This window comes from Tamandua tetradactyla, chromosome 1, assembly GCF_023851605.1.
Source record: "Tamandua tetradactyla isolate mTamTet1 chromosome 1, mTamTet1.pri, whole genome shotgun sequence".
Taxonomy (NCBI): Eukaryota; Metazoa; Chordata; class Mammalia; order Pilosa; family Myrmecophagidae; genus Tamandua; species Tamandua tetradactyla.
The window spans coordinates 72,929,965-72,952,283 of NC_135327.1; the positions used below are offsets into that span (position 1 = coordinate 72,929,965).

Here is a 22,319-nt window from a genome sequence, read left to right on the forward strand (position 1 = left end):
CAGTTTTACCTTCTTTTCACTACTTATATGGAATTAAACTTACAAATTGTGTCAATTTCTCTGCACATTATTATTCTTATACCCTTACGTTCACCTCGGCATTCACATTTCATCTTCTTGGAGTACAAACGTCAAAAATTCTTAAAGGAAAACTTGCTGGTAATAAGTTTTCTAGGTCTTTGTCTGAAAAGTTTTATTTTGCCTTCACTACTAAATAATATGGTAGTATAAAATTCTGGGCTGACATAGGTTGGCAGTTATTTTATTGTCAGCTCATTGATAATATAACTGCATTGTCTTCTAGCATCTACTATGCCTTCCTGTGCTAAAAATCTGTTCTTCCCCTCATGGAGAAAAAACTTAACAATTTTCTCTCTCTCTGGTTTTCTGGAATTATGCTAAATGTTTCTAGACACAGATGATTATTTTCCTGTTTAGTACTCTGAGGATAGTTTGGGGACTTGTGTCTTTCTCCAATTCTGGACAATTTCTCAGCTATTATCTCTTCTCTGCCATCCCCTATATCCTCCTCTTCCCAGGATCCTAGAAGTATCTGTGCCTCACTGCCCACCTGCATTTCCCTCTTGTCTCTCTGTGCCAAATGAAGGAGACTGCCACTGTCCTACCTTCCAACTGATTAACCCTCTGTAGATTGAATCCAACATTTTCTAAAATGTCAATCACTATACATTTCATCTCCCAAATTTTTAGTGGACTCTTTCTCACATCCTGCTTTCTCATCTCAAAAGTTTCTCAAATATCTTTCATTCTTCCAAGCATCACAAACACACTTACTGTAAAGCCTCTGTCAGACTTATTTTTATCACATGGGATCTAAGATGATAATCTGTTAATTCTGTTAGCCAAATTTCTTATTATGAGATGGCTCTGTGTGTGTTGGAATGCTGGTTCGCAGACTCACTTTAAGTGCACTGTTTTGTTTTTCCTTCTGCTATTCTTCTTTCCAGTCCCTCCCTGTCTAGGGGACAAGTAGAGGCAGTCTGGGGCTGCTTGCCTCTTGGAAGACTGTGAAGGCTGCCAACTGAGACACTCCAGCATGAGGCTGCTTGGTTTAGACCTGGGTGGCAAGACTGTGCCAGCTTTCCTGGCTTCACACACACTGTAGTTCCAGCAACAGTCTTTTTCCAGCGTCTTTGAAGAGCAGGGGAGCCACACCCCAGCTCCTGGCTAGACACAGTGAACTTGGTTCTGGCCCTGCTCCCCAGTCTTGGAGGGAAGCGAGTGACCTTAGACCTTGTTATTCCAGGGGGACCTGAACTCCCAGCTGTCAGGAGCCACTTTGGTTCTGCAGTTCAGCAGAGGCAAGCTTCAGCACTGCACGCTGCTTTGTGGAGATGTTTATCCTGGGTGCACGCCAGCCTGAGCCCTTTCAGGTTTCCTGTCTTATATGCTGTGTGTGTAGAATCACCAAGGATTGGAGGGGAAAGCAGCCAATGTCAGGGGTGGGGTGCCTGAATGTATAAACTCGCTGGGCCATTGAGCAGAAGTTGAATTCACCATGCAGACAAGTTCATTCATTCCTTTAACGCTGCTAGGCCCTGTTTCAGGTTCTGGAGAGGCAGGCACACAACTTCACCTGACACTGTGCAACTCCATTCTAGAAAAAAGATCTGACCCTCTTCCACACCAAGCCTCATCCCACCTTCTGTTGGTTTGCTATCAATAAAGCAAATGACTATACAAAAAGGATAAGGGATGAGCTTTAAAGTCTTTTCAGTATAATTTTATTGAACTCTCTTTTTAAAGTACTAACACACAGAATTTTATTATGAACATTAATACCAAGATTTAGATGATTTCAGTTTAAATGAGATAATTTGTAAATAACAAAATGAAATAAGTTTAAACTTTTCCAAGTTTCAAAGCCAATATTAATGAACTGGTACTCTTTCCCTTGCATCATCTCATTTCAAAGTTTCTTGTAAAAGTTTTCTAAAAGGTGACCCTATAATTATGCCATACAGAATATCCTGGCTGGTTTCACTAATCTTCTACTACTTGAGAAAACACTTCTTTGACCTCACGGTCAGACCCCAGCTTTTGAGTTTGTTGAATTTTATCCTCATTCTCATTAATCAACTTTAAAAAAATATCTCCAATTATTCAAATTCCTGCCAGTTTTAAACACTATGATTTCTTGCACCTAAACTTCCAAATATTCCAAATAATCAGCCACATACATTTTCCTGGTTCCGCCTCATAACTGGACCCATTCCCTTTCTAGTACCGGATCTGTTCCCTTTCTAGTTTTCCCATCTGATTTTAAAGCTTAACCCTTGCATCCTTTCTGTCTTTCTTCTCTTTCCCACGACAATCCCATCAAAAATGAAAGAGAGTAGAAGGAATTACAGACGAGACAGGGAAGGGCATACATAGCAAAAATCAACTTAATTGCAAAAATAAAAAGGGCAAAATTAAGAAGATTGTACTATGGTAGAGCCTACAAAATACTACCTCAAGTTGCCTCTCGGTTTAATCCTGAAATAATGCATAAGAAACAGATTTTAAGGTTCTGCTCATTGAAGTCTATTAACTGAAAGGAAATATATGAAGAAATCACAACCAAGTATTTTTCCACTTTTTTAGAATTTGTTTTCCTTAAAAGGGAAACGAAGAGCTGAAGCTAGCATCTTTGTTATAAAAGTACCAACACACAATAAAAGTACACAATTCTGTATTCTGGAATACAGAATACTAGCCTTACTGACCAGCTAGACATTAAGAGTAACTGCACCTACATGCAGGTGGATGAGGAAGACACCCATAGCCTTCAGCACCCTTACCTTGCTGAGTCACGAGTCGGTTAGGCTGTGCCAAGAACCTACGTTCTCCCAGGTCTCTTTGACTGGGAGGAGAAGTCTGCTTGACCTTATCCTAAAAAAAGAAAGAACAGCAGAAAGCTTCCTGTCAAATAAGCATTTCACACTTTCCAACACCCCCAGCACATCCTCCATTTCTCAAAGCCTTACTCCCTTTCAATTTATTTGCTTCTTTTCATTTTAAATGACAGGTGCTTAAAATATGCCATATAAAGGGAGGTTAATCATGAAAAGGTACAAACCTATCTGGCAAGCCAGTGAGAAGAAAAACTACTTGAGTCTTTTGGCCAAAATAGCTTTCCCTGAATAGCAATTCTAAAAGAATTATTGCCAACTCAACTGCTCAGTTTAGGCAATGAATATAAATAATTAACATTCACAGGGCACATGCATATCCCTAACAATTACTGGTAATCAAGATTTAGGCGATTTGTTACCTGGTACAGAAACATTCAGAAAGTTGTTCTGTAAATGGCTCCCTACACATAGACCAAGGAGCCTGGTGACATTTTTTCAGGCATCAGGGTGAGGGTGAACATTTTAGCAAAAATGAAAATACAATTATTATGAGCAAGGCCAGAACTCCAGAAAAAAACTCATGAGAATACAACGAAGCCACTGAAAGCTACATTAAAATGTGGGACACATTTTATACTCTTTTACCAAAATATTAGGCGGGGATTAACTTGGTGGTGGGGTGGGGGGAGGAATGTCAATTTGCTGTTGTAGAATTACAAAATGTTTGAAATTTTTATAGTGCACATGCATTTTAAAAAGGTTTTACAAGTACACAAAAAAAGTACAAGATCTGCAGTAAAACCTCCTATTGATATTAATTATACATTGTCACAAATATAGTAATTAACTCCTGCAACCTTATCCTATCTGTGCAAAAGGTCTTCAAATTGCTGCCTAGGAAATGTTCGTGGGTGTCCACACAGTTCTGGCAACAGCAACACCTGCCTAGTGCTTACTCTTCTAGCCTGGATTGCAAATGAGGAAACTAAGGCCCAGGAAGGTGGTGCAAATCCACACTACCAGACAGACTAGGATGGGAACACAGGCAGTTCCACTCCAGGACCCAGGCTCCTTTCCATCACATTACAGCTGCACAAGTGGCCCAGGAAACTCAAAACCTACATTGTGCCGAGGGCAGGGCTTGGAACCGTGCCCTGCTGTTTACTGCCTGCCTGCTTCCCAGGAAATGTTAACCTCCCAGAGTCTTCATCCACCTGTTCACAGGTGAGCCGTTACCTGTGTAAAAAGTGGGCCCAATGACAGCATTAACTCCATTACCTATATTGTGTGAGCGCCAACCTGCCTGTACACAGGCTCAGAACTGGTCAATGCCATGTCATGGGGCCCATTTTGCCAGAAGCAGGCAAGGTTGAAAAGTGGGTTAGCACCAGCACCAGGGAGAGATTCAGACAGGGCCAGCTCCCCTATAGCTACTAATTCAAGTAGAGTATTTTACTTTACTTGCTCCCTGAGAAGGCAAAGCTGTCTTCACACCTTCCTCCAGAAAAACCAGGGAAAACAAAACAAAGCTCTAAGCCATAAGAGATATTTTCACTTGAAATAGCTTTCTTTCTTTTTTTGTAATTATAGATGTAAGACTAGCTAATTATGAAAATCTGGATGCTAAAGAAAAAAATTAAAATGAACTTCTCTCTACTCTTACCACCCAGGTATCTTATCCTATTATTTTCTGGTATGTTCTTTTAGAAAAAGGAAAAAAAAAAAATACATGCACATCATAATGTATGTTTGTGCTGTCTGAATTATTTATAGAGATCATGTAGACTGTATGTGTCATCTGGAGCTTACAAATAATCCTGATTTTTAAAATGCAATCATAATTGTAGTACATATTTTTATATTTTAATAAACTTTTTTTTTTTAATTTTCCATGTCAATAAACATAGATTCCATCAGCACTCTCCCAGAGATCTAGCATAAGCCACTGAGGAGATGTGTGCTATGATAAATTTAGTTAACAGTCTACCAATGAACTTGGAAGTTGTTAAGAATCTAATGAGGGAAGTAGGGAAGCCTTAGTTTGGGGGGCAGCGTGCCTGGGAGGCAAGGGGAGTCATCACAAATCCCACCTGAAGAGTTGAAGAGTTGGGTCCTTGAGGCTAGCTTAGAAAACAGATCCTCCCCATCCCCCCAATTCAGTGGTGCCCCACCATCTGGGGCCACCCAGTATAGTTTCTGCAGTTCCACAGCCAATATTTCTCCATCCAGTATACTCTTTCACATCTGAGAGAAATAAATTTTTCTCTTTTCCTAATTTTAAACAATCAATACACTTTTTATAATGCTGTGAAGAAATAAGAAGAGAAAAATGAGAAATAAAAATCAACCTAAATACCATGACACTAGAATAACTCAGCATTTTCATGGCCCTTCTATGTTTCAGATGTACAGGCAGATTCTGCTGACATTATGGTATGTAATCGCTTCTGTGTTTTGCTTTTTTCCCCAATTAATATAATAGGAGAATATATTAAAACCTTGGCAAATACTATTTTTACAGTTTCTAAGTACTCTAGTAGACATGTCAATTGTTTGCAACTTTCAGAGAGAAGAAACACCTTTGTGTGTGAAACTGTCAACTCTTCTGATTATATTACTAGTACCCCTACACAAAGAATGCCTAGTGAAAGGTTACATGCATTTTTTTAAGACTCTAGATACATAGTTTCAAACTCCTCTTCATCACACAATTTCCCCTTCCACCCCAAACAGAGGCTGCCGATCTCCTAATACACAGCTGGCAGAACAACCTGTTATTTTTGTGGAAATTTTTCCTGCCAGTTCCACAGGTAAGTAACAGTCTTACCCTGTGGTTTTAATACTAATGAGGATGAAATTTTTTTTCATATGCTTATTAGTCCTCTGTATTTCTTCTTTTGGACCATCCTTTGACAAGTCAGCAAGACTAGTGCCTGAGAGCCTGTGGGCTTTGGAATCAAAAAGGTCCACAAATGAATCAAAGCTCTGTAACTTGGTAGCTGAGAGCTTTGGGCCAGCTACCTGGACTCAGTCAATTTCCTTGTCTGTACAATGGGTTACAGAACCTCTTACAGAACTGTTGGGAGGGTTTGTTTACAACACAAGGCACAAAGCTGGGTCTAACACTTGGTAATCTCACCCAAGAAGTGGAGGCTTAGAGATGTCATTGTCCCACTAGGCATTTGGTTTTGTCTTTCACCTTTCCAACAAGCTCTTTATGGGATGGAAATTAATTTGAGTCATATTTGTAGAAAATACTCTTCCCACCTTGTTTATCTCTAGATTAAATTATATTTCTGATTCTCAGAAGTTTAATTTGATATAGTCAGGTTAGTTGAACTTTTCTTTTTAATTTCATCATTTTAAGATTAAAAAGTATCTTTCATCTCCTATTAATAAATTTGAAAAGCATTCGTTTGTGATTTATTCTAATCGCTTAACCATTTGAGGTTCTACTCTTTAATCTCTGGAACATTCATCTTGGTGGGGAGTAAGAGGTAAGTATATAAATTGGCACCCCCATGGTTGACCAGTTTATCCAGGCCCACTGTTATCTCTGATTTAGGAGATCACCTTCATTATGTGTTATAACATACATACGCATGATTTCTCAGCCACCTACTCGGTTCCACAGATCTGTCCATCCCCAGGCCGATTTTATATATTTTCAACTATCACTGCTTGCCAACAATATTTTACCTTCAGCAGTACATTTCCCCTCTTGCTTCTTTGACATGAATCCCCTAGTCATTTTCCTCCAAGCAAACATCAGAATAGTTTCAAAGTTTGATGAAATTATTAGAACGTCTCTGGAATGTTTACCTATACATAAATGAGGAAGAACTATACATTACAAATACGAAGGTTTTGCTAGTGGATTATCTTATTGAAATCAGACTACACAACATATTTTTCAAAGGCTAAGTAGGAACCAACTTCCAGAATGCCACGGCCCCATACTGCCCTGCCTTGAAAACCTGGGAAAGACTGTTCGGATTAACAACCACCCTGGGTGTTCATGTGTGCACTCGAGTTTGAGGTCCACAGGACGGAAGTTTTCCGTGAGAAGGACTCTTTTCAGAGACAAGAAACCAGACTCCATTGAGATGCCCACTTAGAAAAGGAACTTTCAAACCTATTTAGAGCAACCTCACCTAGACAGGCAACCAGTTAGCAAATAAAATCACAGGATGTCCAGTTAAATTTGAATTTCAGATCATTAATTATTCAATTTTTAGCATGGCTCAAGTCCCATGCAATATTTGAGACATAATTATACTAAAGAATAATTAGCTGTTGATGTGAAAATCAAATTTAACTGGACACCTCATATTTTATCTGGCAACTCTGTGGCTCAAGTATTGTTCAAAATCCGACAGGCTTGCGTGACAAATTAGAGCAGTAAGAACAGCGTCTCCACAAACGGCTAATTTGTGTAAATAAAAGAGAAAAAAAAAAAACTTCCAGGTCAGTAAAGAAATGTTCCTTTTGTTGTAAACAAATAGAAGCTTCAGACAAGAATTTCGTTATCATGAGAAACCAAGAGAGATTTAATGGTAATGAAAAATGACCATTTTTTTTTAACACAAAAGGCAGAAGGGGAAAGTGAACCAACCATGGCATTAAACAAAAAAGTTCCTGACAGTCCTACAAGGCCAGGTAGAAACGTCTATCCACCACTGAAAGATAAACAATGGTCCTTTGCCAGGTGCAGGGTAACAAAAACGCAGACAAGAATAAAGGGTTTTCTATTGTGCTAACTTGGTTTCCTCTCAAAGCTAGTTTTTCTTTGTCTGTGTGTCTATTTTCTTTTCCACACTGTTAAGCCTTCCCATTAGGGTTAGGATCGGCCGGGGTCACTGTGCTGTCAACTCAGGGTCAGCCCCTTCAATGCCTCCTCTGTTAACTTTCTCCTCCACGGGGGGCCAAGGCCCCTGGACAGGAGACCTGAGTATTCTTCTCTGACAGTGGCTGGGAGCAGCAAATGCTTTTTAAAACCAGAGCCCTTAATTACCATGCTGTCCATAGGTGGAAGGAGGGAAAAGTGAAGGCTTGAGGCGCCTAATTAAAGCTTCACGGGTCACTTCACTCTTCAGTGCTGGACTTTCCCCAATCCATGTGGCATTAAAAATACTTTCTGAAGTCAGAAGCAGTTCTGCCCAGTGGAGGGGGTGGGCTGGGGGGAGGGGCAGAAGCACTGCTTTCATAAAAAGTAAACAACAAAAACAAAAAGGCAGCATTCCACACCGGGTAAGTAATCACAGGCCAGGCCCAGGGCTAATGATTCTGCATTTAATGCACACAAAGCCCCTCTAAGTCAGCAGGAGGAATATTCTCCATCTGCACCTCTCACATGTGCCAGGAACAGAATTCAGGGACATGAATGGCTTCTCTCCTCATCCACTGGTTCTCAGTAGGGTTCAGGCAGGAGATGGGGGAAGAGGGATGGTGAGGTTGGGAGTCTACTCTCAGGTTGGGCAGTGCTGCTTCTCCCTGGAAGACCAAACTTCCACGGGGTTCCATGAATGCCCACCACCCCTGCAAGCCTCTTGCTGGCCCGGGGCCAGGACACACACAATGGCTGATTTCCCTTGAGGGTTCAGGTACCTCCACTAAACTCTCCGTCATCCTCTGGGTGTGCCTGCTGCATGGTGCTGAGATCCCAGGCAATGGAGGTGGACATTTTTATTTTCCTCGATTGCTGATGAAAAACCTACAAAATGTAAAAATGGAGCCGGAGAGGGAAAAAAAGCAGCTGAGCCAGGACTCAGAGCTGCCTGACCACCTGCCTACAAGGACAGTAGTTCTCAAAAGTGTAGTTCTGACGAGCAGCATCAGCCACAATGGGAAGAACCTGTTATAAAAATGCAGACTCCGGGTGGGCCACGGTGGCTCAGCAGGCAAGAACGCTTGCCTGCCATGCCAGAGGACCCGGGTTCAATTCCCAGTGCCTGCCCATGTTAAAAAAAAAAAAAAAAAAGCAGACTCCCAGGCCCCAGCCAGAAATGCTAAATCAGGATCACTGGTGAGGGGGCCCATGAGTGTGTTTTAATAGCCCTTCCGGAGATGCTAATGAATGCTGATGCTGGAGAACCTCTGCCATTGGTTAATCACTTCTATGAGAATTATGAAACCCATCTTTCCAGCTCTATTTTCTTCTAATGCAAATGAGCTGCCTGACAGCTCCTGACTGCCTCCCATCCTGCTTTGCTCATGGACTTCTCATTCTCTGGAATGCTTTTACCTCTCCCTCCATCAACTCATCATCCCAGGCCATGTCAATTTAAAGCTGTTATGTACCTCCAGAAAAGCCATGTCCCTTTAATCCTGATTTAATATTGTGGGGTAGAAACTTTGACTGGATTGTTTCCATGGAGATGTGACACATCCAATTGTGGGTGGATTAGAGGGATTAGATGGTGGATTGATTAGATGGAGATGTGACTCCGCCCATTCAAGGTAGGTCTTGATTAGTTTATGGGAGTCCTTTAAAAGGGGGAACATATGGGGGAAAGCTCAGAGCCAACAGAGACACAGACATTTGAAGATCCTGGAGTGCTCACAGAGAGCAGATGCCTAGATATGGACTGTTAGAGATGCAGAGCCCAGCAGACAACACCATATGCTTCCCATAAGATTCTAAGCAAGCCAGAGCCCAGAGCTGTGTCCCAAAGGAGCTAAGTGAGGACCCACAGATGCTTACAGAGGAAACCACTGGCATCAGAAGCTGGAAGCAACAGAATCAGGAACAAAAACCAGCAAGCCCCAGCCACGTGCCTTCCCATGTGACAGACATGGGTCTTCCTTGAGTCAAGGTATCTTTTTCTGGATGCCTTGGCTTGGACATTTTTATGGCCTTAGAAATGTAAACTTATAACTTAATAAATTTCCTTTTAAAAGTTATTCCATTTCTGCTATATTGTATTCTGGCAGCATTTTGCAAACTAAAAAAGGCCTCTCTGAAAATCCATCTCTTTCTGGAGCATTCTCTGCCTCCTCTTACCACTTTCTCTTACCCCTCCTATATTTCGAAGTAGAAAGGTATGAGGGAGAATTTATTAGTGCACATACATGTCCACTAGAGAATGAGTTCACACGGACTGGTCCTTATACCTCCCGGTGCATGGCCCAGCCTCACCCTGAGACGTGAGCACCCCTGTGGGGCAGTGAACGGGAAAGCCTGGAGTACAGATGGGTAAGATGGAGAGGAAAGAATTGAACATGGTACAGTTCCCGGGCACAGCACCAAGGACAGGAGGGGCCACTTTCCACTGAAAAAGATCACGAGGTCTGTGGGTATGCAGACAAAGAGAAACAGTGGATGGCCACCAATACAAGATGGTCAAGAGGAACACGGTTCAAGAGAACCAAAGAAATGTTTCCTTATCTGAAGAACAGGAGTAACACATGCCTGGGAAAGGAGCTGGGGGAATTCAACGAGATCTGGGTATAAAATTCTGCACAGAAACAGTGTGAAAGCACTGAAGGCCAGAATTTGGGGTCAAATCCTAGTTACTCAAAAACCAGTTCAACAGATGACTTTAGGCAACTTCCTGGACCTTTGCAGTTCCCCAGAGTCAGAATAGTTGCTTCATAGGCCAGTTATAAGGATTAAATTTGAACGATGCAAATAAAGGGTTTGCAAGGGACTAATCTCTATTAGGTGTTTCTTAAACAGCTAGTATTAACACTATTAACTAAACCCCTGGCTAAGAAGTTTGCGTCCGTCTCAAGTGGGGCATTAGTAGGCTAGATCTTTGACCCTGTTCTGTGTACAATATTTTCAGGAACCTAAATAAAGACACAAAAGACATGCTTACTATTTCTGCTAACATAAACAAAGGTGACTATCAACAGCACACAGAACAAAATGAGGGGGATTCAAAATGTCTTTAACCAGCTAGGATGCAAGATCAAAATCTACAAGCTGAAATCTTAATAGGGTAAATATTAAATACTTTAGTTAAACACAAAGAAATGAAATAACAACAACAAAAAAACTCCACACACAAGAAACCAACCCAAAGCATGCGAATGGCCTGAGGAGAAAAGCAGAGGTCCTGGAAGTCCACCTGAAGATATACGTGGTTTAGCCAAGGGGCCAGAGGGATCTGTCAGCCCTCAATAAGCCTTTCCTACCACTACCTGGTTCCCTAATTTCCATTGGTAATGCAGACAGAAAGAGCATGAATAACACAGGATCCTTGTCCTCTACCTGCTGGAACTTTCTGGGACCTTTCTCCAGTCCTTTCCTCAAGCCCCTGCAAAGCACAGTCCCCCTGCAAAGCAGACCCCTCCTGCCCTGGCTGGACACATCAGATGAGGCTGCTTTGTGAATTCACTGTGCTTTTTTCAGAGGTACTGTAGCAAGCAAGCTCCTGGCAGCAAGCAGACCCCTCCCCCTATAACTCAGCTTTTGCAACCCTTCCTGGTTCTGGCCACCAGTAAGCAGCCAATCACCTCCCTCAAGTGTAACCAACTGCCATATTAGGAAACCCCCAGCAGCCATTCTGTCTATAAATACCTTGTACCAGCCCCTGGTCAGGGCTCAGACTTTCAGAGGCTACCCAGCTGAGCTCTATGGCCATAGACTAATAAAACCTACTTCCTGAAACTTCGGAGCCTCAATCCCAGTTCATTCTGTTTCTGTGTAACGTTCCTGAAGGCTTGTAGTCTCATTTCTGCTTACACACTCCAGTCCTGCTTTTGCGTAATGTTCCTGGAGACTCTAGCCGACCCTTGTTCCTGGTTTTGCGCTCTATTTCTGGGGGCTCATCTGGGATGGAGAGGCTGGTGACATTCTCATACCCCTCGTCCACAGCAGCGATGTCACCCAAACCGGGGACTCAATGGAATCCAGTGCTGGCAACGGGGCTTCTCCTCATCTTTTGGACTCCTGACCTCCCCAGCCTGGGCACTCGTCACCACCACCAAAGTGGCAACGGATCTGGAGCAGTTTCAGGAACGAGGTACCAGGGAGCACCACCTGTCTGACTGGTAAGTAGCCGGGTGTGTTCACTATCAGCCCACTTATAAAAGTCCAGGGGAGCCTGAGTGCAAGGGGAGACTGATCACCTCCCAAGACCATCCGAGTACTGGTCTCCATCTGGAGGACCAGGGGAAACGGAAGTCTTCAGGTTTGGTTTCGGGAAGGGAAGTACACGAGGAGTGCTGGAGTGTGTGTGTGACTGTGACCGTGTGAGTGAAAGGAAGTCCTGGGCCATGGGAGCCATGTTCCAGGCCACGACTGAGCTCAGACCCTGTGATTCCTGCATCCACACTGGGGTGGCCAGACGGAACGAAGCGACTGTTTGTATGAAATCCTCTGTTGTACGATTAGTAATCCAGCCCTATCTATTGGCTCCAGTGATATGGGAGGGGAGGTCAGCCCAACACCGTTATGATGCATGATGTCCAACTCTAAGAATGGTTTTTACTGATGAATGGGGAGTCAAGCTGACCCCTGGCCGACTTAGGAAGCTGTGTGAATTCGAATGGAACAACTTTGGGGTAGCCTGGCCATCCGAGGGAACTTTTGAACTAGAAAAGGTGCAGGCAGTTTATAGTGTAGTGGCAGGGGTGCCTGGACACCCAAATCAGTTTCTCTACGTTGCCACATGGCTGGAAGTCTCAAAGAAGAATCCAGGGTGGATAAAGTGTTTCTCGCCCAAGTGGCAGACGAGCCACACAAGAAACCGAAGGGCAAGCCCAAGTTCCCGGCTCTATCCAGTACACCAGAAGAAGACACCCCCCCCCCCCCCCGCCTTACTTCATGCCACCAACACCCACAGCCCTGCCAAGTTCCTCCATGGCAAGCCCAGACTCCCCCAGTAGTCCAGAAACATCGCCTGAGGTCCCGCTGAGTCTGGCCACTCCTGAGCCCCCCACGCCATAGGACCTGTGGCCCTGACCAGGAACAACAAATGAGACAAAGGACCCTGGCCAGAAAAAAAAAAACAGCGAGCCCAAGTGCCCCTGGGATAGAACCAGTGTGCCTACTGCAGAGGAGAAGGGCATTGGAAGAGGTACCCCAACAAACATACCCCGCCAGCACATAGGAAAAGGCAGGACACCAGCTCTAGACCTCACTCTGATCCTGCCGCCATTTCCCTGGCCAGTGATGAGCTTTCCGACTAGGACAGACTAGGTTCTATTTTTCTAGCCCCCAGGAACCCATGGTCAAGGTGAAGTTAGGGGGCCAAGCACTGGACTTTATGGCAGATAGTGGTGCCAAGCATTCAGTAGTAACTCAGCCCCCGGGGAGCTCAGCTATTTTTAGGCTGAATGGTAGACAAAGTCAGCACAGCTGGTGTGGTATGAAAGAAGCCATTCCTGAAGGCCAGAGAGTGCAGTATTGGGGGCCACTCTGTGTCATACCAGTTCCTGTATATGCCAGAGTGCCCGTTGCCACTATTGGGATGGGACCTCATCAGGAAACTGCATGCCCAGATTACTTTTGGCCCCAAAGGGGAAGACTGTTTCAAAACTGATAGACCACAGAAAATCCTACTTCTGACCACACCAGTGGGCAAAGAGTGGCGGCTGCACAAGGAGCCCAAACCAGGAGAGGAGGTCTGCTCTAGCCTGCCATTTCCAGACATTCCAAGTGTCTGGGCTGAACACAACCCACCAGGCTTAGCCAAACACTGCCCCCCAGTGGTAAATGCCCTGAAGCCCACGGCATGCCCTATGGCAGTACAACAATACCCAATCCCTCAAAAGGCCCTCAAGGGGATCCAAGGCCATTTGGCACAGCTAGAATCCCACCAGATTATCTAGCCCTGCAACTCCCCATGGAACACTCCACTGCTACCTGTGAAGAAAGCTCAAACAGGAATTCCACCCAGTCCAAGACCTGGGAGCAGTCAATGCAGCCGTGGAAACCATTCACCCTGTGGTCCCAACCCATATACCCTCCTCAGCTTGGTCCCTTGGAAAGCCAAGTGGTTCTCATGCTTGGACTTGAAGGATACCGTCTTCTGCATCCAGGTAGCCCTAGTCAGCCAGGAAATAATTGCCTCTGAATGGGAAAGGCCCTCCGTGGGAACCAGAAGACAGTATACCTGGACTTGGTTGCCTCAGGGGTTCAAAAACTCACCCACTATTTTTGGACAAGCACTAGGGAAGGACCTGCAATCGTTCCCAGCTGAAGATTACAACTGTACTGTCCTACAATATGCAGATGACCTCCTGCTTGCCAGTGAACCCCTCAGTGACTGCGAGCGAGGGACAGAGTGCCTTCTCCATCACCTGGACCAGGCAGGCTACCGTCTGTCCTGGAGAAAGTCTCAAATATGCCAGCAGCACGTCAAATATCTGGGCCTCTACAGCAAGGGACCCGAAGCCTAGAGCCAGAGCATAAGCGGGTAGTCTGTGCCATCATCCCCACACCAACTTCCAGAAAACAAGTTAGGGAGCTTTATAGGAGCAACCAGGTTCTGCAGAGTCTGGATCCTGAACTCTGCGCTTTTAGCAAAACCCCTCTAGAAAGTCACAAAGGGGGGTGACAGAGACCCATTCCAGTGGGAACTGAGCAAGAGCACGACTTCCAGCATCACAGGACAGCACTCATGCAGGCCCCGAGTCTAGGCCTCCTGGACTTGGAGAAACCCTTCACCCTGTCCATGCACAAGTGGGAAGGGACAACCATCAGGGTCTTAACCCAGACCCTTGGAGCATGGGAAAGGCCTGTAGCCTACCTCTCCAGGCAACTGGACGATATAGCACTAGGATGGCCTTCCTGCCTAAGAGCTGTTGCCACCACTGCCCTCCTAGTCCATGAGATCAGAAAGCTCACATTTGGGCTGGAACTGATGTGCTGGTTTCCCATTCAGTCACCAGCCTTATAGAGCAAAAGAGGCACCTCTGGTTGTCAAATGCAAGGCTCACCAAGTACCAGGCTGCCTTGGGCGAAACTCCAACTTTGAGGAAAAGGCCCGCACTGCTAGTCTGAACACTTACCTCTACATACCCAAGCTCCCTGGATAAAGCTAGCATGTAAAAGACGTGTTACCTGCCAAAGAAACAACACCAAACAACCTAGCACCAGGATGGGAGGACTACACAACCAGTTAGCAGGTCTGAGCCCATTTGAACACCTACAGGTCAACCTCACCAAACTGCTGCGGGCACAAGGATATATCTACACTTTCTCAGGATGGGTGGAGGTATACCCCACCTGCTTGGAAACTACTCAGAAGGTGGTGCGGGCCCTCTTAAAGGACATCATTCCTCGGTATGGAATGCCACTCACCATCGGCTCTGACAACAGCCCTTTTGTAGCCGAAACCCTCCAAAAGCTAGCAAAAGCTTTACAGATTACTTGGAAACTCCACACTGCTTACTGGCCACAAAGCAGTGGGAAGGTGGAACGAATGAACCAGACTCTAAAGGGAAAACTGAAGAAAATCTGCCAGGAAATAAAACTGACCTGGACATGCGTGCTCCCTATAGCTCTGTTTAGAATTAGATCTGCCTCTACAAAGAAAACAGGCTTCTCCCCTTCTGAACTAGTGTACGGGAGGCCACCATCCCTCACCAGAATCTTGCAGGGAACTCTCAGGGAAATTGGAAACTTAAGTCTAACACAGCATTTAGTTCAGCTAAGAAAAGTTTTAAGTGAGCTGAAAGGGAAAACATTAGAAGCAGTGCCTGAGCCTTTCAGCATCTATGCCCCCATACATGAATCTGAACCAGGGGATTTGGTATGGGTAAAGGACTGGAAGAAAGGCTCCCTCCAACCTCGATGGAGAAGCCCTTGCCATGTTGTTTTGGCAACCCCAACAGCTGTCAGAGTTGCGGAGATCATCTCGTGGATTCACCATTCTCAGGTCAAGAGGGACACCAGAGACGACCCCTAGGAGTGCACTCCTGATCCTGAACACCCGACACAAATCATTCTCTGGAAGCCACTGTGCCCCCCTCCACTCCTCCACTGCCACCAAAGTCAACTGACCAGCCTACGGCTGAAGCCTGAGTAATTGTCACTGCCCTGCTCTAGCTCACCAGAAGCAGCTGGTCAATTCACGGCTCAAGCCTGAGGAGACCTTCAAGCCCTGCTTTAGTAACCCCTGGAAGATGACTGATCTACCCACGGCCGAAGCTTAAGGAGCTGCAAACCAGTCTAAGTATCCCTTTTCCCTTCCCTCTAAGTGCTCCTGTGCGGCAGGTGCTCCTTTTAGCCCCCTGCTCTTGCTAATCGGGTTCCTGATCCTCCTGGTTTCCCTAGCCACTGCCCAGAGAGTGTGTGTCTCCATTCCTTTCCTAAGGCTAATTGTACATTCATGTGGTGGCATTTCCCATAGCCAGCATCATGCGCCTCACTCCTCTGTTTCTGCTTGGCATGGTCATAAGCCCTTCCAAGGGGAACAACACATGCCAGGCATGCCTCAAGACCACCTATGTTAAGAAAAAGGTGGAAACTACCGTAGTTTTCTATAACCAGTATTCATGCCAGGGTAGTTCTCAGACCTGCTATTATTAATGGAACCCGGTATTCTGTATCCACTCGAAAGGAAGGTCCCCCAGTATGTTATAACCCCACCTCACTGGGTCAAGTAATGCTATACTCATTGGTCTACCAAGGAAAAACTGTCGTTACTGCCCCTGAAGGAAGCCCCACAGTCTGTCTAACCTGCAACACATGTATGACGCTGGACTTCACACACCTGATTGTAAACTTGCAGGACCACAGTAGAGAGCTTGGCAGTCAGCTCCAGCCGCCAGCACAGGTTTCAGGGACATTCAGGACAGTTCCCCCTTGCACCCAGGTTCAGTACGGTTTTAACCCTGCTGGCTTAAGGAACTCACCTCTCCCAGTCCTCCTGGTAAACGGTGTACACAGTTCTGGGGATTCCCTAACTGAGAGTCGGGGCCAACATGCCAACAAATGGCATAGGTTCCCATCCTGCTATACCAGGAAACACGGGCCCACCCACCGCTTCTAAGCAGGGCCCCTTACTCCACTTATTTCAGACAAGAACCTATTTGTACAGCTGGCTGAGCAAATAGCTTCCTCTCTCAATATCACCTCATGTTATGTCTGTGGAGAAACAGGAATAGGAAATCTGTGGCCATGGGAAGCCCAAGAATGGGAAGTGCCTGCAAACCTAAGTAAGCATCATTCTCCTGGAATTCCCTGAGCCTCAGGGCAGCAGGCGGAGAACACTGCGTGGTGCGACAGGCTCCTCATTCACCACACCAGTCAGTGAGCTCCCATGTCTAGGACAGCAGGTATACAACACCAGCACCAGGAAAACTACCTGGAAAGGGTATGAACACAACAGCCTATCATCCCCTTTTCCTGAACTTAATCTGGTTGAATACTGAGAGGATGTGAGCAACCCCCGCCCTTGGCTGGCTCCCGCAGAACTCTACTGAATATGTGGGCAGACAGCCCAGAGGCAGTTCCACCAGGTAGATTGGGTCTTGAGCAATAGGAACCATCAGACCAGCCTTTTTCCTAGCCCCTCTGGTGTGGGGGGGACAGCTAGGATACCCTATGCGAGTGAGTCCCAGACAGAAGAGAAGTGTACGTGCAGGAATAACCATTGAGAATTGGAAGGAAAATAAGTGGCCCCCAGAACGAATAATCCACTATTATGGACCTACAATCTGGACTGAAGATGGTTCCTAAGGCTACAGAACTCCCATTTGCATGCTCAACCGCATCTCCGTGTTGAAGTTAACGACCAACAGGACCTCAATAGCCCTAAACGCCCTGGCTGAAAATCAGGACAAAATGCGAACCACAATCTATCAGAACAGGCTGGCTCTAGCAGATGAGGGAGGGGTTTACAGGAAATTTAATTTGACTAACTGTTGCCCCCAAATAAACCAACAAAGGAAAGTCATCAGGGAGCTAACCAATCAGATGAGGGAACTAGCCCATGTGCCTGCGGGGGGATTCAAAACCTGATCATCGGTGTCCCAGACCTGCTAGCCATACCTCCTTGTGCCATGCGTCTTACCGGGCCTCACAGTCTGTGGCACTCCATAGAGGCTCTGATAGAAAAGAAAACAATGGCCCAGGTCCTGGCTGTGAGGAAATACCAGTACCTAACGCAACAGGAAAATAAGATAAAAGTGAGGCAACTGCTCACTGATGTGAGCAAGCATCAAACGGGGGAACATAGCAAGGAAGATCCTGGCAGCAAGCAGGCCCCTTCCCACCATAATTCAGCTTTCGCAACCCTTCCTGGGTCTAGTCACCAGCGAGCAGCCAATCACCTCCCACCAGCCCGCAGCCAATCACCTCCCTCAAGTGTAGCCAGTTACCATATTAGGAACTGCTGCCAACAGCCAATCACCTCCCTCGAGTGTAACCAACTGCCATATTAGGAACAGCTACCAGTCATTCTGTCTAGAAATACCTTGTACCAGACCCTGGTGGGAGCTCAGACTTTCAGAGGCTTTTTGGCTGAGCCCTATGGTCACAGACTAATAAAACCTACTTCCTGAAACTTCACAGCCTCATCCCAGTTCATTCTGTTTCCAAGTAACATTCCTAGGGGCTTGCAGCCTCCTTTCTGGTTCCATGCTCCAGTTCTGTTTTCGTGTAGTGTTCCTGGATGTTCTTGCAGACCCTCGTTCCTGGTTTCGCACTACAGTACAATGGAGTGATGCTTCAGAGGATACATATTTGAAGTACATTAGGCATGGGTTTTCCCCTTTCACACAGAATGCAGTTTGAGTTGTAAAATGATTCACATTGAAAATCCATTAAACGTTGAGACTTGCTGGCCGCAGTGAAGAATAAATGACTATATTACCTACTCTTCAGTATTTATCTGCAATTCTAAAGGTTGGATGCATCCTACAATTTCACAAGCTCACTTCTTATTTGCCTGGCACCTGCTTTTGTCAGCTGTATGTATACATGTTCCTGAACTTTCAAAGATATACAATGGGTCAGAGATGGTATAGATAAGGGCAGCACAACATTGCCTGACCCCCTCACATCCAACCATATAGACAGTAGCTAATTTTTATCAAAAATGAGTGTAAAAACATCAGGGTTACTATTACAATTATTTCGTACAAGGTATGGTTCTGCACAATTTACATACATTCTCATTTAAATTCTTTGTTTGATAGGTACTGTTTTGGGGAGAATGAAACTTACCCAAGGTATCCCAGTTAGAAATGTGTGTATGATCCACACACAGAATGGGTGCGACTCAGAAAACACATTCACGTTCTTAACCACTACTGAGCGACAAGTAACTAAGACATCTGTCATTACACTAACTGCCAAACTGTGCAAAACATCAGAGAATTTGGTAGAGGCTGCAATATCAGCATTCCACTGGTAAGGTGTGTGAAATTAGCCCCCCAAAATGGAAGCAACACTCATAATAAATACACAAGAGCCAGTCTTTTGACCAAAATGGCACTGCCTCTTTAGATACAACTCTTTATGTCGATGGAAGAGCAAAGGGACTAAAAGATTCCAAACACACTCTAAAATCAAGATATGAACTTGGCATCAGCTACTTCAAAGAAGCCTGAGATCAGACAAGGGGAAAACCTCACTATGAGCAGCTTCCTGTGTCTAGGAGTGAGGGTAATTCTTTTTACTATGTATTGATGATAGCTGTTGACTCTGACATGAAAATACCTGGACTACTTCTGGTCATAGAAGGAAAAACTTTTTCCTAAAATAAATGAGGAATCCAATCCTAACAGGAGCAATTCTACTATATAAAAAACAATTACATTTTCACTAAAATATTACTGTATCCAACCAGTATATCTAAACACATAGAATAGTCACATCTATTCTATACTCAGTCATTTCCTTCTCCATAATTACCTCAAAGTGCAGCTATACACAAGAATAGTATATGAGTTGCCTAACTTTATAAATCACCCATTCTGCTCCACTGGGCACAGAAACATCAATCTCCCATTTTTCAATGGGGAGAGAGAAGGTGGTTAATCTTACATATTTTTAAACTGCTTTATTGACATATAATTCACAAAGCATAAAATTCATCTATTTTAAGTATATAATCCAATGAATCTTAGTATATTCACAGATTTGAATAACTACCATCACAATCTAATTTTAGAATTATTTCCATCACCTTAGAAAAATACCTTGTGCTCAGAGTAAGCCAAACTAGACAAATGTTTTTCCCAAAATAAAATGCCTTTGCCAAGTCAATTTTGGTACATTTTTTACTTAGAATTCTAAAGGTTAAGAACACCAGTTCTAGAATTTCTACACAGAAGCACCTATGTAACCTTGCAGAAGACATTTACCCTACCTACCCAGGATAACCTTGTAGGACTATCGTATAGGTTTGGGGTAATCACGTATGTAAAGCACTTACACAGTAGATCTCAGCTGCTTGCCATTTTTATCACTACCACTACTACTCCCGCTGGTGCCACCACCACTGCCATCACCTCTGCCTCCACCAACTCCAACTCCCCCACAGTGTTCACCTCCACTACTTCCATCATCAGCTCCATTTTCATCATTTTACCACCTCTATCTCTACCTCCACTATTTCAATCTCTCCTCCTCCACCATCTCCACTTACTCCATCACCACCTGCACACCACCTCATTCATCACCTTTAACATCCAGGATCAGAAAGTGGTGATCAGTTGTGAAAGACTGGTAATGGTATAGCAAACCTAATATATGTATATAATTATATTATGGGAACTCAGTCAATACCTTCTCTGATTTCAGGTCTGTTTTTTCTCAAGCAAATAGAAAAAGATTTTTCTCAGAAATAGATGCTAAAAGAACAATTTTAGACACTGGGCCACAGAGAGCAGGTGAAGACATGTCAATCAAAGATGTTTATAACTAAAACTGACACCTAAAGGAATTTCAAGACTTTTTATTTACTCACTGAATGTTATTTAAATAAAAAATAATAGCTAAGGGGGAAAATGAACTCCACAAAGAGTTCAAAAAGTAAAACTTAAAAAGGATAAAGTGACCTCCTTCACACACATACACACTCACAAATTTACTGCCAAAGTGGAAATATTTAGCAGACAAAAATACACGAGCCCTTTATTCTGTCCACAAGCTTTGAGAAGTGTTTGCATCGAAAGTTTCAAATCCACCCTACAGCAAACACAAAAATTAAAATTCACAAATTCCCTAAAGTCTGAGCAAGTTGCTATATCTCTTTTTATTATACTCCTGAAACCCACCACTGGTGACACTTCAGGTCCCCAGTGACTCACAGGCAAAAAGGAAACAGAGGAAGGAAAATAAGACTGAAAGTGAACACAGTTATCAGGCTGATGACTTAGGCTGACATGTTTATACCAGTTAACCTTGCTAAACTGGGGCCCCATTTCTCGGCGTTACATTCCTGGTAGGGTTCTGGGAGAAAACTTCTCTAAGGGGAGTCAGTACAATTTGGAGGGGGCAGCCGCTAGTGCAATTGCACATGTCACTGGCACGGACATCACACACAGGTGCAGAGCATCTCCGCTTCCATGTGACTTCCTCTTTCAAGTTCTGAGTCCTCCCTGCACGAAATGCCAGTGTGGCTTCATCACCCTTATCACTGAGTTGGAGGTGGCAAGAGATAGACAGGGGTTCCCGCCTGTCCCCACTGCCCTTGCTTTGCTTGTAGCCTCTCTTTCCCTGGCCACATCAGCTGCAAAGGCAGCTCCTCTGCCAAATGCCGCCCCAAAGCCATTTAAGGCTAGTCCCATCCCATTTCATCCTCAGAGGCTCTCCTCCCTACTCAACCTCACATGTAGCCCTTCCCAGTTCCATGCTATCCTCCAGGTCTGTAATTAGAGATGCAACATAAAATGCAAATAACACTGGGAGAGGTAACACACTGACTAAAATCAGAATTGGACATAAATGACTGTTACCTCAAAGGCCAGGTTTTGATGTAAGGAAGAATGGCTGACTTGGGCCACAAAGAAAGGAGAAGATATTAGTAGACATAGGGCTGGAGGTCACAGGTTAGTAATGTCAACAATTTTACCATTTTGCCCATAGCCTGTGTTGCAGGAACTCTAGGGAGAAGGTGGGAAATTCCTGCCAATTTAATTACCTGTCTCAAAAGAGAAGCTAAATATTTCACTAACGGGGAATTCTAAAGAATAAGCACAGTGTTAAGTACACACACACCACATTTAGTAAGTGACCGTACAGTCTCTTGTTCTACTAATTCTACTGTCCATTCTTACTTTCATCTAAAGCTGAAGATTTTCCAAAGTTAACTGACTTGGTGATTTTAAGCAAAGCCTGTGGTTCTAGTCAAAATACAAAGCCATCATACATTCTGTAACAGATGTTCTGGTTCTACCATGAGATCTACAAAACTCTCTAGAGAATGGTCAGGATGCAGACTCCAACAGGTTGCCTGAAATCTTCTCAGGTCCTTTCAGAAGAGAACCCTCCAGCTCTGGATACTGATTCTCACCTGGCATTGCTGAATATTATTCTGGCTGGGTGGGAAGTCAGAG

General features: G+C 44.5%; 1 protein-coding gene across 14 annotated transcripts in view; it reads right to left on the reverse strand.

Annotated features, from left to right (window-relative positions):
• GRB10 (growth factor receptor bound protein 10) overlaps positions 1-22,319 on the reverse strand; it is a 242,892-nt gene that overhangs the window by 127,207 nt on the left and 93,366 nt on the right. For 11 of the 14 annotated variants that reach the window (XM_077119245.1, XM_077119157.1, XM_077119202.1 and 8 more), the window contains one exon: positions 2,805-2,895. The exons of the other annotated variants lie outside the window; for them this stretch is intronic. Coding sequence is in view for 10 of the 11 variants with exons in the window: in XM_077119157.1 (XP_076975272.1) it covers positions 2,805-2,895 (91 nt within the window). In the remaining variant the exon portion in view is untranslated. The remainder of the gene's footprint in view (positions 1-2,804; positions 2,896-22,319) is intronic. 14 annotated transcript variants of the gene reach the window in all.